The sequence below is a fragment of the Morus notabilis genome, unplaced genomic scaffold (genome assembly GCF_000414095.1).
Source record: "Morus notabilis unplaced genomic scaffold, ASM41409v2 Scaffold466, whole genome shotgun sequence".
Classification (NCBI taxonomy): domain Eukaryota; kingdom Viridiplantae; phylum Streptophyta; class Magnoliopsida; order Rosales; family Moraceae; genus Morus; species Morus notabilis.
The window spans coordinates 82,206-98,714 of record NW_010358624.1 but is presented as its reverse complement, the minus strand read 5'-3'; the positions used below and the strand labels follow the sequence as shown (position 1 = coordinate 98,714).

The 16,509-nt window shown below is 33.2% G+C and overlaps 1 protein-coding gene across 3 annotated transcripts; it reads right to left on the bottom strand.

Moving 5' to 3' along the window:
- Positions 1-7,251: 7,251 nt before the first annotated feature.
- On the bottom strand, positions 7,252-11,011 carry LOC21394589 (myosin-15). Of its 3 annotated transcripts, none has more exons than XM_024162183.1 (4): positions 10,375-10,649; positions 10,020-10,165; positions 9,761-9,917; positions 7,252-7,361 (listed from the first exon to the last, which is right to left on the bottom strand). In XM_024162183.1, the coding sequence occupies exons 2-4, from the start codon at positions 10,094-10,096 to the stop codon at positions 7,356-7,358; spliced, it is 240 nt and encodes a 79-aa protein (XP_024017951.1). In that variant the 5' UTR covers positions 10,097-10,165; positions 10,375-10,649; the 3' UTR covers positions 7,252-7,355. The 3 variants fall into 3 exon arrangements, 2 of the variants coding, with proteins under 2 accessions (XP_024017951.1, XP_024017950.1); XR_002901718.1 differs by lacking the exon at positions 7,252-7,361 and adding an exon at positions 10,738-11,011 and having other exon boundaries at positions 9,611-9,917; positions 10,375-10,521; XM_024162182.1 differs by lacking the exon at positions 7,252-7,361 and having other exon boundaries at positions 9,611-9,917.
- Positions 11,012-16,509: the final 5,498 nt, after the last annotated feature.

The following is a 16,509-nucleotide window of genomic DNA, read 5'->3' as shown; positions in this document are numbered from 1 at the left end:
TATATATATATATATATATAAATTTTAACACAAAATAACTTAATATTAAAAAAAAGTTTAAATAATTCGGGCAATTCAGGCGGGCTCGGGCCGCCTAATACAAGCCCGCGGCCCGTTCAAGGTGAAATTCGGGCTCGGGGCGGCGGCCCCAAAATCTCGAGCGGGTCGGGTTCGGGCTCGGGCAAATCCTCGGGCTTTTCGGGCGGTCGCGGGCGGCCCGTCCAAAGTTCCAGCACTAGTCAAGTATGTAATGAACAGACATACCATCCTGAGGACGTGAATATTGCTGGGAAAATTTCGATTGCTGTATATGGACCATTATTGCATCAAAGTCTAGAAATTATGCAAGGTGGTCAATCTCTCCATCTGTTTGGTTGGCATAAGGCAGATACGACCTCATGCACATACTACTCATTTTCTCCTTAGTAGAATAAAAAATTGGTACGACTATTCTCTGTATATTAAAAAAAACATACAACAAAGGATTATTTAGGTGAAAATATATTGTAAAAAAATAAATATGCATACTTATTAAATAATAAAAACACATGTAAACACATTGTATTCAAACTCTTATCTCGCCACTTTGCATGGGGTCGTCTATATGTCTAATCTCGACCAAGGAAACCTGGCGTGCCTCCTATTTGAGCATTCTGGGAAGACGTCCAACAACCATCTTTGCTAACATGACGTCGATGGTTGAAAAAGTTTCAAATGCCCAAACATACGTTAAATAAATTTTTTTAAGATTAGTAAAACAAAAAACTATGTATAATATACTATAAGGTCATTATTAAAAATTATGGATATAACAGTACGACATATTTGGAAGACCCAAGGAATACATGCATAATGAGTAGGTTTCTTTGATGTTCTTATTGCGTCATTTCTGAACCCATTCTTAAAATTTCTCTTTCAGGTTCTTCCTCAAAGACCGCAGAGTGCTTTCAAAAGACTCCATGTCCCATGAATAGCTGTTAAAGAAATCTAAATCGTCGACATACAACAGCCAATCCAGTTAGACGGTCTTCTTCTCATCCCCAGATATTAATACTTGTGCTAAAAAGTAAACGATGGCGATATTTGCTTTATCGCTACTTTTTATCGTGTTCTTTGTGAGCAATTTCTTCAAATCAGCAAAAAGTATTACTTGGGTATTTGCCTTAAAATGCTCCAACAACCTCATGTTCTTTGAACATTTTAACACCACATCGGGTTTTGAGATTTACTCGCAGTTCAATCCAGTGATTATAGCAAATTCACTCATCCCGAACCGAGCTGGCTTTCTGTTAACCAGAAATCACAACTCATGTTTCTTTTTTATTTCTATCTGACTTAGAAGTAGATAGTGTGTCAACACTCCAAAATACGTCATGTTTTCGAACATTAAAATCAAATGTCCCAAGACAGATTCCCTGAAAATTGACATTTTCATTTCAATGTCTAAATTCTGCCTTATAACCTCTAAAACCTCCATCTTTGACCTCCTAGTGATCTTCACTAAAAAATACTCCCACTAAGGATCTATGACTATCCTTAGTTGTCCAATCTCAGAAAGTTAATCTGGTTGTACTTCGGGAAGTCATTCTCAAAAAAGAAAAAACACATTGATCATTGAACAACAAAGTATAAGAACATAGTATAAGAACAGACCACTAGACGTGAACAGACCACGAACCGACTATGAAGAGAAAAGAACCGACTATGAAGATAAAGGAACTGACCAGAACCGATCAGGAAACGACCAAAACCAACCAGAACCGACCGGAAAACGACCAAAACTGACCAGAACCAACAGAATCAATCAGAACTGACCAGAACCGACCAGAACCGACAAGAACTGACCAGAACCAACCAGAACTGACAAACTGACCTTTTCTTCTTCCCTCGCCGACCGACCCTCCTTTACATTTCTTCTCTCTCGCCGACCAGACCCTCCTGAAGTCGACCAACCCTCCTGACGCCAACCATACCCTCCCGACGCCGACCAGACCCTCCCTACGCCGACCGACCCTCCCTACGCCGACCAGACCCTCCCAAACGCCGACCGACCATCCCGAACGCCGACTAACCATCCTGAACGCCGAATCAACCCTCCCGAACGCCGACCGACCCTCCCACGCCTCCAGACCTCTCCACCGGCGACTTGTACGACTAAAATAGTATCACAAAACAACTCTTCTTCCTCAACTAAGACGGCCATTCCACGAACCTTATCGACAAGACAACGAAATACCTCAGGTAAACCTTCTTTGATTTCACATTAGTGTTTTATTCTTGTTTTATTTTTTGATATATTTTTGTAAGAATAAAAACTTAATATAAAATAAGAAGAATATACATTAGTGTCTGTTCATGGTGGTCTATTACAAGTGGTCTACTCTAGTTTGTTTGTAGTCTATTCGTGATCAATTTTTAGTCATTTTTGGTACATGGTCGGTTCCCGATCAGTTCTGTCAGTTCTCGGTCGGTTCTGATCGGTTCATTTCTGTTTATAGTCGGTTCGTGGTCTGTTCACGTCTAGTGATCTATTCTCATACTTTGTTGTTCAATGGCCAATGTGTTTTTTCCTTTTCAGAATGACCTTCTGAAGTACAACCTAGATGAACTTCCTGAGATTGGACAACTAAAGACGGTCATGGATCATAAGCGATGAGTACTTTCCAATGAAGATCACTGTGAAGTCAAAGATATAGACCTTAGAGGTTATGAGGCAGAATTTAGACCCTGAAACGGAAATGCCAATTTTTAAAAGATCTGCCTTAAGACAATTGATTTCAATGTCAAAAAACATGACGTATTTTGAAGTGTTAACACACTATCTACTTCTAAGGCAGATAGAAACAAAAAATAAACATGAGTTGTGGTTCATGGTTAACAGAAAGTCAGCTCGGTTCGGAATGATGTAATTTGCTCTAATCACTGAATTGACCTGCGGGGAAATCTCAAAACCCGACGTAGTGTTGAAATCTTCAAAGAACATGAGGTTGTTGGAGCATTTTAAGACAAATACCCAAATAGTATTTTTTGCTAATTTGAAGAAATTGTTCACAGAGAACACGATAAAAAGTAGCGATAAAACAAATATCGTTATCATTTACTTGTTAGCACAAGTATTAATATCTGGGGACGAAAAGAAGACTGTCTCACTGGATTTGCTGTCGTATGTTGACGATTTAGATTTCTTTAACAACTGTCCATGAGGCAGGGAATCTTTTAAATGCACTCTGCGGTCTTTGAGCAAGAACTTAAAAGAGAAATTCTAAAAATGCGTTCGGAAAGGACGCAACAAAAACATCAAGGAAACCTACTCACTATGCGAGTTTTCTTGGACCTTACAGGTATGTCGTACAATTATATGCAAAATTTTTAATCATGGCCTTATAGTATATTATACATAATTTTTTATTTTATTAATCTTAAAAAAACTTATTTAACGCAGGTTTGGGCATTCAAAATTTTTCCAACCATCGGCGCCACGTTAGCAAAGATGGTTGTTAGACGTCTTCTCAAAATGCTCAAATGGGAGGCACGCCGGGTTTTCTTGGTCGAGATTGGACAGATAGACGACTTTATGTAATGTGGTGATGTAAGGGTTTGAATGCAATGTGTTTACATGTATTTTTATTATTCAATAAGTAGACATTTATTTTTTTACAATATGTTTCCACTTTAATAATTTTTCACTGTATGTTTTTTTAATATACAGAGAATGCTCGTACCAATTCTTTATCCTACTAAGGAGGAAATGAGTAATATGTGCATGAAGTCGTATCTGTCTTATACCGACCAAGAAGATGCATAGATTGACCAACTTGCATCATTTCTGGACTCTGGTGCAATAATGGTCCATCTCCAGTAGCCGAAGTCTCTCTCCCCAACAATATTTTCGTCCCTAACAGCAAAAGCAGCAACAGCAACACCAACTAGGGGTGTAAATCGGCCGGGTAGGGTAGGGTTGAGCCGAAAAATTGAGCCTACCCGACCTGTGTGGGTTGAGAAAATTTTAGACCGCGACACTCTCTTAAGTCTACAAACCCGCAACCTTTCGGGTGACCTCGGGTAGGGTCGGGTTACTCGGATAACTCAGGTTGGTGAAAACCAATTTTAATCTATGACTTCATCAATTTTAATCTAAGAGGCTCGTATATGCAAATAAATGATAAAATACTATTGTAGTAAATGAGCAATAAATGATATATGCAAATACTATTGTAGTAAATAATTACGCAACAAAATTGCGGCATAATAAATATAAAGACTAATAACAAATTGCAGCATAAGCCTACAAACCCGTAACCTGTCGAATGACCTCAGGTTACTCGAGTTACTCGGGTGAAAAGCTTGGTGGACTCTAATGGGCTGTGGTGATATTGGATTTGAATGGCTGGTACTATAGTTGAAAAACTCCATTATTGAGTCATCTTTCTGGCCGAAAATACTTTGCATCTTCTCCCCAAATGTAAGCATGGCCGAACCTTTCCAATTATCACAATATGCATAAAGCAAGAGTGATCTCAAGGACCACATGATCACTTTTTAGTCAATTAATCTGTGCTTGTTATAGAAGAAATCATTATCAAACAAAACATGTCTTTCCTTCAAGAGGGGGTCTAAATGCAAGGTGAACAATTAAAACACTCACTTTGAAATCAAACACTTCTAATATAAATAAAGAATGTCCTAATTGAACAACTATGACATACAAGCTTTTTTTACACAAACCGTGAATCCAAAACATAAATAAGTTAACAGTTTAAAAGCATAAAGTCCATAAACTTATAAAAGTAAGAATGTGAAGTGTTGGACATTGTTTTACATACTTTGAACATGTTCGGCTGGGTAGGGTTACCTCGGGTTCATAGTCCATAAACTTATAAAAGTAAGAATTTGAAGTGTTGGACATTGTTTTACATACTTTGAACATGTTCGGCTGGGTAGGGTTACCCCGGGTTCATGTAACCCCACCCCGCGCCCCTACCCGCGCAGTGCGAGTTAGGCATAATTAAAACTAAAAATTAAATAAAAAATTAAAAATCTGTGATTTTCGAGTAGGATCGGCTCGGTTCGGCCGGGTTCGTCGGGTTTGGGGTGATTTCTTACAGTCGTAACACCAACAACAACACCTTCGTCCCCAAGATGATATGTCTATTGATTACATACTTGACATAATCTATCAAAGTATAATAGAGTACAATAATAGAAATTTTGAAACCATCAACAAACAGTTAAAACTCACTAGACCACTCAGAGAAATAAAGGACAACATGGCACGTCTAGCACAACAACATCATGAGGACATGTCACAGCCACAGTCAGAGCCTGAAGAACAACCGGAACCACAGGTTCAGCCATGGCCTGAGGAACAACCGGATCCACAGGTTCAGTCAGAGCCAGAGTCTAAACCTAATAATGAAAAGCGATTTAAAATGCTCAATAAGTATGTAGAGTCGCCTTACACAGATCTCCTGCGTAAGGTGATGAAGAAGATGTTGACTTATAAAGATACTGTTGAGGCCTTCAAAAAGTGGTTCGCTAATACAAATACAGACTCTGAGCTCATCGAGTGCGATTTTAATGACTAGAAGGACTTCTTCCGGGTCATCTTAAAGCAAAGTGAATGACTGTATAGTGAAGTAAGTAATCACAATATATTTTTAAAATTTACAGTCATGTTTTTCATACCATTAGCATTATACTGAATTCATTTTGTATGACTTACAGTAAATTGACGAAGCATAGGGCCATCTATCAATAAGAATGTCACAGATTAACGAAGTTGAGTTCATTGACAATATTATCATCCTGGACGATGTATTCTGCCAGAAATCGAGAGAGCGATTCTTTGCTAATAAATCAAAATTGACAGAGTATACATTTGACAGTGACCTGGATGAATATGTCAATGGACAAAAGTGCATAATTGGAAAGAAATTGAATAACGCGCAAGGCTTCACAATGCCTCTTAACATTGATGATAAGCATTGGGCTGCCCTTTATGTTAATTTATCTTAAATCAACATAAAGGTGTATAACTGCAATGTAAAGATGTACAAAGATCAGCAGATGCAAAAATATGTGGAGTCTATATCTGCCATGCTGTTCAAATTTTTAAAGTACACAGGTTTATTTAATCATCTGGGCGTTAAACTCGACGGTGCGTGGCAATTCATTCGTCCCAAGTCGTTGGTTCACAACCTCAAAACGAGTGATTGCGAACTTTTCACATACAAATTTATCAAATACCTTGTCCGCAAAATCCCCTTAGAAGAACCCGTTGAAGAACAAATAGAAACGTATAAGTTGGAGCTTACAATCGGAATTTAGAGCGAGTACATGCTTAAAAGGTCCGTGACTTATATATAAAAATGTATATGAACATGATATAATTAAAAACATTATTTTAATTGTAAAATGTATATAAAAATATTATTTTGCTTATAAAATGTACAATGTTGTAATACTTGTAAAATGTATATAAAAATATTATTAAAATATAAAAAAACCATCAAGTGAGAAATATCTCATTCATAAAAGAGGAAAAAAAACATTATTAAAAAATGAAGAAAAAAAATCAATTTATAAAAATGTATGATTAAACATGATATAAAATAAAACCAGATCACTAACAGAATGACCAGACCAACCAAACACGATCAAAACAAGAACGAACCACACCAAACTAAAAAAAATACCACAAACTGACCACACTTGACCGTGACCAGACCATGATGATTTTGTTCATTTTTTGGAAAGCTTCAAATCTGTCCCAAACAGTGGAGAAATATCTCATTTATAAAAGAAAAAAAAAGCGTTATTAAAATATGAAAAACCTTCAATTTATAAAAAAATATATATATATAATTAAACATGATATAAAACAAGAAAAGACCACTAATTCTGTCCCAAACAGTGGAGAAATATCTCATTTATAAAAGAAAAAAAAAGCGTTATTAAAATATGAAAAACCTTCAATTTATAAAAAAAAAATATATATATAATTAAACATGATATAAAACAAGAAAAAACCACTAATAGAATGATCAGACCAAGAACAGAATAACCAGACCAAAAACAGACAAACCGAACACAATCAGAACAAGAACGGACCACACCAAACCAAAAATAAACCACGAACCGACCACACTTAACCGTGACCAGACCATGATGATTTTGTTGATTTTTTAGAAAGCTTCATACTTGTCCCAAACAATAGAGAAATATCAATGATCTAAAATTTATAAACCGACCACTTGATCAACAATAGATCAAGAATAGATCAAAAACAGACTAAGAACAGACCACACTTGACCGTGACCAGACCATGATGATTTTGTTGATTTTTTTGGAAAACTTCATACCTGTCCCAAACAATAAAGAAATATCAATGATCTACAATTTATAAACCGACCACATTTGATCAAGAATAGATCAAGAGGCAATAACAGACCAGGAACAGACCCAAAACAAACTTTAAAAAAATCCTTTTAATATATTTTTTTGATTTTTTCGATATGAAGACATTACTTTATCAATATATTGATATAACAAAATAATAAATTTATAATAAGGGTTTAATTAAACGTGATACGTAAAAAGTTAAAACATAATTGTACATATTATGTAAGACATCGTGTATAAAATAAAGTTATGTTATGATAGATATAATAAACTAAATTGTAAAAATTAATAAGTATTCAATTCAATATCAGTGATATACATTAACGTCATAAATCAATTATCTAAAATTTATAAACTGATCACACTTGACTAAGAATAGACCAAGAATAGACCAAAAACAGACGAAGAACAGACCCAAAACAAAATTTTAAAAAAAATCCTTTTAATATATTTTTAAATTTTTTCAATTCATGATCAGTTCGTAGTCTGTTATTGGTCTATTCTTGGTATGTTCATGATCGGTTCGTAATCTGTTCTTGGTCTATTCTTGGCATGTTCATGGTCGGTTTGTAGCCTCACATTCTAGTTGTCTGTTCGTGTTATTCTATTAGTCTGTTTGTGGTTTGTTCTCATTATAATTGTCTGTTAGTGATCTGTTCTCATTCTAATGGTCTCTTCGTGGCTTCTTTTGGTCTGTTTGTGGTTTGTTCTCATTCTAATGGTCTATTTGTGTTCTTTTCATGATCTATTTATGGTCTGTTCTCATTCTAATAATAGTATGTTCTCATTCTAATAGTGGTCTGTTTGTGGTATGTTCTCATTCTAATGGTCTATTCGTGGTCTCGTGGTCATGGTCTGCTCGTGATCTGGTGGTCATGGTCTGTTCTTACACTAATGTGTTCTATTCTAAAAATTTAAGCAGCATTTCCTCATAATTATAAACTTCCATAAAGCCAAAATAACATGTTGAATATAATAAGTATAAAAACATTACAATGCCAATAATAATATTTCAATTGTCAAAAACAATATTGTTTTTTTCATGAGCACATCGGTACGTTTTTACATTTCTTCTGATAGTGTCCATATTGCCCACACCTAGCGCATCAGTTCTGCCTTCGTGTGAACTCACTTACGCTAGGAATGCGTTTTTATTTTGACCGACCCCTTTTTGGTACAACACGTGGTGGTAGAATGTGCGACAACGAGGACTTCAGAAGAGGAGAGAAGAAATGGAAGGCGGCTGAGAAAAGAAAATGGAGCGAAATGGAAGAGGAGGAAGATAAAGAAACCCTTAAAAACATACTTGCTGACGTGGAATGGCTGATGTGAATGTTGACCTATTTAGTCTTTTTTTTTTTTTGTGGTTTATTTACTTAAGAACACTTTTTACTTGGTCTATTTATCCAAAGGACCCCGGCTCTATGGAGAAAGAGAAGTTTAGGGTTGCTCGAGAGAGAGACTTGGGCTAAGTTAGGGTTGCTCTTGAGAGAGAGAGACTTAGGCCAAATATCAGTTGGGCCCAAAATTTTAACAACCCAATTTTAATATGCCATTTCAAGTCATTAAAAATAAATAAATAAAAAAAACCCTATACCAACCTCTTTTTTGCGGTCTTTCCCTCTCATCTCTCCTTCTTCACATCAACAACCAGACCAACCGCATAAGGGGAAAAAAAAGATTGTTCAGTCTTTTTTACGCATCTAGCAGTGATATAAATTTGTCCTTTTTGTGGATTGAGTAGTTAAATTTCTTATTTCTAATGATTATTGAGTATGAATTTAGTTTTTCATTACTATTATTATTTTTTTATTATTTTATTGACATTTTTAGAGGTTTATGCCTCAAAGTGCCTCGAGGCGTATTTAGGCAAAATGCCTCAAGGCCCGATTCCACCTTTTAAAACCTTGAATAGATGTGCATTGGAACATCAAACGCACCAAAATCAACCAGTTCACAAGTTTCAATTCAATCTAGAATGCAACGATCTGGTCAAAGAAAATCAAAATACTTGATGAAGCAGACACCAATGACATTTATAACTGATAAGACTAGAATATAAATACAGAAAATCTTCCCATTACGAGATCAACCAGTTCACTAGTTTCAATTCAAACTGGAATGAAACGATCAGGTCAAAAAAAAATTAATATACTTGATGAAACAGACCTAAGTGCCAGTGTTCCCAACAAATATCTCATGTGTTAAGTTGTGATTATCTAGCTTGCTTCCTGAAAACTTATGTTCTTTTTTTTATTTAAAAAATTTGGGATTTCTCTTCTAATGACTAATACTAATTGAGTTGAATCTTTTCAAACTGTTGGGACACATCAAGTGGATTAAGTTGGGAATAACTTACTTCAAGAACTTGTTGCTCGACAGTTCTGTCATCACCAGCAGCTCGGCCTCCTACACAAGTAAGATACTGCATGAACAGTTTGGTAGTTTCAGTTTTTCCAGCCCCACTTTCTCCACTGACCAGTATAGATTGGCTTCGATCATCATTCATCATCGCCCTGGATTACAAAATCAAGTGTAAATTGTGATGCTTGGAATAGCCATATATAACAAAGGACGTCATTCAGCTTGAAACTGAGTAACATTTAAATTTGACAGACCTATACGACGCATCAGCTACGGCAAAGACATGAGGACTCAGCGCACCGAACGGAGCTCCCTTATACTGCTCCATCATATGCGCATTGTATAAATGAGGAAGCTGTGTGAATGGATTTACAGCAATCAAAACACTTCCTGTGTATGTCTACCAAAGACAAAATACTTCACATTAACCATCATTGCAAGCCCCTTATAATTAATATGGGCAACAATTACAAGTGAGACTAAGTCAGTGACTAAAAAACTTTCCAAACATTACTTCACATCATCTAACAACAACAGAGTATTAACGGCATTACCGATTAGAAGTTCAGAACACAGAATAAACGCAAACGAAAAAAAAAAATCACTAACATGTATGTCATTGAGGGCGTATCACTTATAAAAGTTGTAAAGAACCCCAGGCTCATTCAAATACGTCAATTTCGTCATGCCGTCAACTCCGCCGTGCGCTTCCTCATCCGCATCCCGCGGAAACAGCTTCTCCGGGGAAGCCAAAACCTAAGAACAATCGCACCACGAACCAAAACAATTCTCATATCCCATTTCTCATACCTCAAAGCTAGGGTTTTTAGTTTTTAGGAACAAACGCTATATTAAAAATAAAGAAACACCGAATTAAACAAAGAAATTACTTTCTCGGGAAAAAACAAAGAAATCAAGAAAACGAGAAAGCCAAAAAAAATAAAAGAAAGAAAAGTCAATCAGTTTCGTAACCAATATCGCCGCCGCGCTTGGCGGAGCTGCAATCGGAGTAGTGGGAGGCGATGACATCGAACTTGGCCTCGCCGGAGACGATGTCGTCACGGAGGGACTTGAGCTGAGAGACGGCGGCGTCGCGAGTGGTGTTGGAGATTACACGGCCTTCGGGATCCTTCCACGAGGGCTTGCACCACGAACGGCGCCGTATCTCCATGGCGTCGTCGATCTGAGACGAACGAGATGAGGTCCGCGCATGGCCCGATGGAGAGAGAGCAGAGAGAGGGGCGGCGAGAAGTGAAAAGAAGTTTTAGAGAGATAGTAGGGTTTGAATTTAAAATATGTGATCAAAATATCTCGGGTATTTTATGCCTCGTTCATTACATTAATTAAAATTTTTAATTTTAATTTTATTACAGTTAAAAATTTTTATAAAAAGTCATATCTAATTATTTTTACTACAATTAAAAAGGGAGAAAGAGAAAAATAAGTTAAGATTTGAGATGAATTAAAATTAATAGACTAATAGTTTACATAAGTTAATAAATAGGCCAAATTACTGTTTTCGTTCATAATTTATCTGGTTATAAACCATAACTTGACAAATTATTGTCCTTAATTGTCCATAACTTGTCTAGCTATGAACCATAACTTTACAAGTTTGTCCATAACTTATCTGATTATGAACCATAACTTGACAAGTTATGGCCTATTAATTTCTATAACTAAAAATTGGCCTATATACTTTCTTAAGCTTTTCATATTGGCTTATTTTCTTCTATTTCTCAATTAAAAATTATCACATAAATTCACATCTTAACTTAAATTAAAAACTCAAATAAGCGAACTGAACGATGACTTAGGCCCCGTTCACTTCACCGATTCGAGTTTAGAATTCGAGTTTTGCTACAGTAAAAAGCTCTAAAAAACAGTCACATCTAACTTTTTTGCTACAGTAAAAAGCTCTCACATAAAGTCACATCTCAACTCGAATTAAAAACTCGAATCAGCGAACTAAACGGGCCCTTAGTCTTTTAGGCCCGTTCATTTTACCGATTTAAGTTTAGAAGTCGAGTTTTACTATAGTAAAAAGTTCTGAAAAACAGTCACATCTAACTTTTTTACTACAGTAAAAAACTCTCCCATAAAATTACATAAAAATTTAAATTAACGAATTAAACAGGCCATTAGTATGTGGTCAAAAAGTTTAACTAAAGTTAAAAGGGTAGAATTTTTTAAAGAAGCATTTTTATTTTAGTCTGTTGAGTAGGATATGTAATTCTTTTTTTTTTTGGCCCAAAAAATTGTAATCAAAATTAAATAAATAAACATACAAAAAATGAATGAATGAAATGAGAAAAGGAATAAAAGGATCACATAATTACACCAAATGGGATATTTTCTAAATTAGCATTAGAATGTTTTTTAAATTAATTATAAATTTAAAAAAATGATTAAAATACGACATGTGACATGAATTGTCACTCTTATCTCTCTTATCTCTCTCTCTATCTCTCGCCATGGCATTCGTGGGTCGCGACGAGGCTAGGGTCGCCGCAAGCCCATCTATGAACCAGATTCGATGTTGTGAGAGTCCGCCGCACAAGCACCAGAGGGTGGTCATAGTTTTGTTTTTATTTTTATGTTTTTGTTTATTCATTTTGTTTTAGTATTTAATCATTTTTATATATCAAATTAGAATTTAGTGGCTTTAATTTGTTTTTAATGAAGGTTACATCAGCAGAACCGTTAGTCTTGTGCACAGATTTAGACGGAATGATTATTTTAAACTATTTGCTATAAATCATTTTAAAAAAATATAGGATATTAGTTCAGAACTATTTATAAAAATAATCATTTTCTTTTCCCTAAATACGAATAGCATTTTTGACATCCATATCCAGGCCTAGTAGATACTACTGACAGTACTTGCATTTTCCCTACTGAAAAAGTGTCAAGAGTTTGAGAGAATTTCAATCCTACCACTAATAATGGTGGACATTTTCCCTTATGAGAGAAGGGTACTTTCGACATTTTGGTTTTATTCAAATCTTGTTTAGACCCTTCTTAAGCTGGATGGACCCCACACACACTCTCCCTAGCATGTCTCTCTATCGTAATCATCGACCACCAAAACGTGTCTGAAAAATTCAACGCGTTCACAAACACGTGGGATATTGCCAAGAAAAAGAATCAAATCTACTCAAAGCCAAATAAAAGCCACCGGAACTAGAAGTTACGGAACCGTCAATCAGACAGTACAGAACAAAAATACGATATAGGTGTCTGCTTTTTGATAAAAGTACGGAAAATGCGAAAAGACATTACTAACGTCAAATATTTCTACTGTTGATAGAAGATGGACAGTAGTATATTCACGGGATTCAATATATGTTTATTTTACAATTTAATTTAAAATTTTAAATTATGTATGTGAAAGAAAAATATTAAAATTTATTTAGACTTCGTTCACTTCGCGGATTTGAGTTTTTAATTCAAGTTGAGATGTGATATTTTCTGAAAATTTTTTACTGTAGCAGAAAAAGTTAGATGTGACATTTTCTGAGAGCTTTTTTACTGTAAAAACCTAAAGCTGAAAACTCGAATCGGTGAAATGGACGAGGCCTTAGTTTATGCTTTTAATTTAGTAATTATTGATTTTAATATTTTAAATTTAAATTTTTTATGAGAGAAAAATACTATAACAGAATCAAAATTATGAATTTAAACGCATGAAACAAACGGTCCATAATAAAAACGTTGAATTTGAATTTTATCAAAAAAAAACACTGTAATAATAGAACTTAAGTTGTTATTTGAGTTTTAAAAAAATTGAGGCCTCATTTTTATATTAGTGGAGCATCGACTCCGTTTGGTACCTAGATTCGTTCCCTGATTCGAATCATAGTCCGTGGTTCGCTGCAGTATTTTCTCTCATAAAAAATACACGTAAATAAAAAATGATTCTAATCACATGATTTGAATCCATGAACCAAACGCGTATATTCTAAAAGAATTATTAGGATTGTCTCATCCTCATTATAATCAGTGGCTGAGTCATGATTTTATTTTAGGGAATATAAATTAAGAATATAAAAAATGTTAAATACCGTCAAAATTTTGAGTCATAATACTATCAACTAGTTGTTTTAGCAAAAAATAATACTATTAACTATTTGGATTTTTTTTTTTTTTTTATGAATTGGAAGCACGTATTATATATACACGTACAAAATCAGTGTATTGTATTTTTGACGCGTGAACATACAAACTCTGTGAAGAGTATATTTATTTTTCTTTTGAATTTGTTATTCTTTTAAGTAATTAGTTTAATTAAAAATTGACCGTATTTTTAGTTAAATATAATATATGTGTAGACGAATAAGACATAGTTAAGTAATAAAGATTTTAGTGAGTGAATTAAATATAAAATTATTTAAAAGTTAGAGATGAGAAAATAATAGTTGAGAGTGCTACAAGAAGAAAAAACATTACTTAAATACGTTTGAAAATAAATATTACTTTAACAAGAGTAAACTAGATAAAAAACATTTATAGAGAGACTTGTGTGAAATAAAAATGTTTAAGTAGGATAGTATTTGAGATTTTAACGAGTCATTTTGATTTTTTTATTTATTTTTTATCACCTCTGATTTTATAAAGACATATCAAATTAGATTTTGTGGAGACTCTTGATTAATACTATTTTAATAATATATTATATTAGTTAAAGAGATATTAATTAAGAATAAATAGTAAAAATCTAGACATTTGCATATCTAAAAATAAGATCAATAATTTTCTCAAAAGTTAAATACATAAATATTGCCTCTCAAAGTCAAAATGTGATCTCATCACGAAACTTTTTATATCTTGGATTAAACATAATTATATACAACATGTATTTTAATGACTGTCAATTTTTTTTCATAAGATTGTGATCGTATTTATTTTCTAAAATTAGTTGTGGCACCCGTTTTAAATTTAGTTGTGCACCCGTTTTGTCCTTTTGTATATTACGATTATCATTATTATAAATTTGTTATATTTAGGATAATAACCACATTTGCGTATTGTACGTAAATATTTTCAACATTTTTAAACTTTTATCCTTTTTTTTATGATACATAAAGATGCAATATTTGTCAGCATGTTCCCTGATTATCATAGAGTTTTCATTGTTCGGTGTCATTGGTTATTGTTGGAGTGATTTTTTTTTTCCCCTCAAATAAACTGCAAAGACATTTCCAATCTCCAACACTCACATTAAGACTTTGAAGACAGTCTGGATTAGCTTAAAAAAAGTTGTTTTTAGCTTACTTAGTATAAAAATCGCTTTTAAATTTATTTAGATGGATAATTTTAAAGTGTCTTTAGTTTTTTTAAGCACTTTTAGAATAAATTATTTCTTTAATGCTTATGAAACGTTTTTTTATTTACATTTTTAACCTTTTATTTATAAACAACAAATTAAATATCCATTCATATTCTTTTATTACATTACTTTTTATAATAATAAGTGTTTTTAACTTTTTTATCAAAACATGTTCAAAAGTTATTCTTAGATTTAAAAGCACTTTTTATGCACTATCTAAACACTAATTAAAAAGCCTTAACTTATACTTATATTCTTCTACTACTTAAAAGTACAAGCACAAATTATCTTAAACGGGTCCAGAATTCTAATGGAAATACGACTAGGTTTCCAGGTAATATTTTGTGATATTGACGTGAATCAAAAAATTAAATAATTAAAGAAAAATTCATAAACTAATTTTAAAAATGTGGGTATATATGTAAAATATGCTGCAAAATCTTTCTTTTGTGGATTATGCATACGTTTGAATATTTTAAAAATGATGGTTTTACTTACACACTTATTTTTACTCTCCACACTCCCTTTTAAAACACACACCCTACATAATTTTAACAGGGTTAAATTTACTTTGCACACACCCCTATTATTTTAAAATTACCCAAACTACTTTCATAGAATTATTAATTTTTGATCATTTTTCTTTTTACACAAGAAGTTTATTTTAATTTTTTATTTTAACATTATCATTTCCACATCCTCTTATTTTTCAGTTGAAACTTTAGGCATGACGCTTCTTTTGTATGAGAAGAAATTTATTAATATATTTTTTTTAGAAAAAATAAAGGACACTAAAAAATATAAAATAGAGAAAGCAATATAATTCAAGAAATAAAAAAATATAAAAAGCATGACAACAAAGTTATTATATTATTGAGGGAGGATTAAAAATATAAAATGAAAAAAATAAATAATAAATAAACGAGCATAAAAAGGAACAAAATGGAAAAGAAAAATTCAAGTTCATAATAAACGAAAAAAATAAAACAAAATAATTTATCCTTTCAAAAATAAAATAATTAGAAAAATAAAAAATATTAACACAAAACAAAAAAATGTAAAAGAACAATCACTATAGAACAAATAACAAAGAAAATTTGACATACCTCTATGTAATTTTTTGAATAGTTATTGAATGGAAAAAACTATAAAAGCTTTATCATAGATTTCAAAATAGTACTTGTTTGTAATTTGAGAATATGACATATTGGGTATGTGAAGGGAAAAAAATAAAATATTATTATTTTTTTATAATAAAATTTAATTATGTAATTAAGTCTATTATAATAGTTTTTTTTTGTCATTTTACATGAGAATCTTTGCTAATAAGAAATTATAATTACAAAAGGGTGTGGAGAGTAAAAAAAGGTGTGCGAATGGAACCACCATTTTAAAAATCATTTGGATTTTCACTA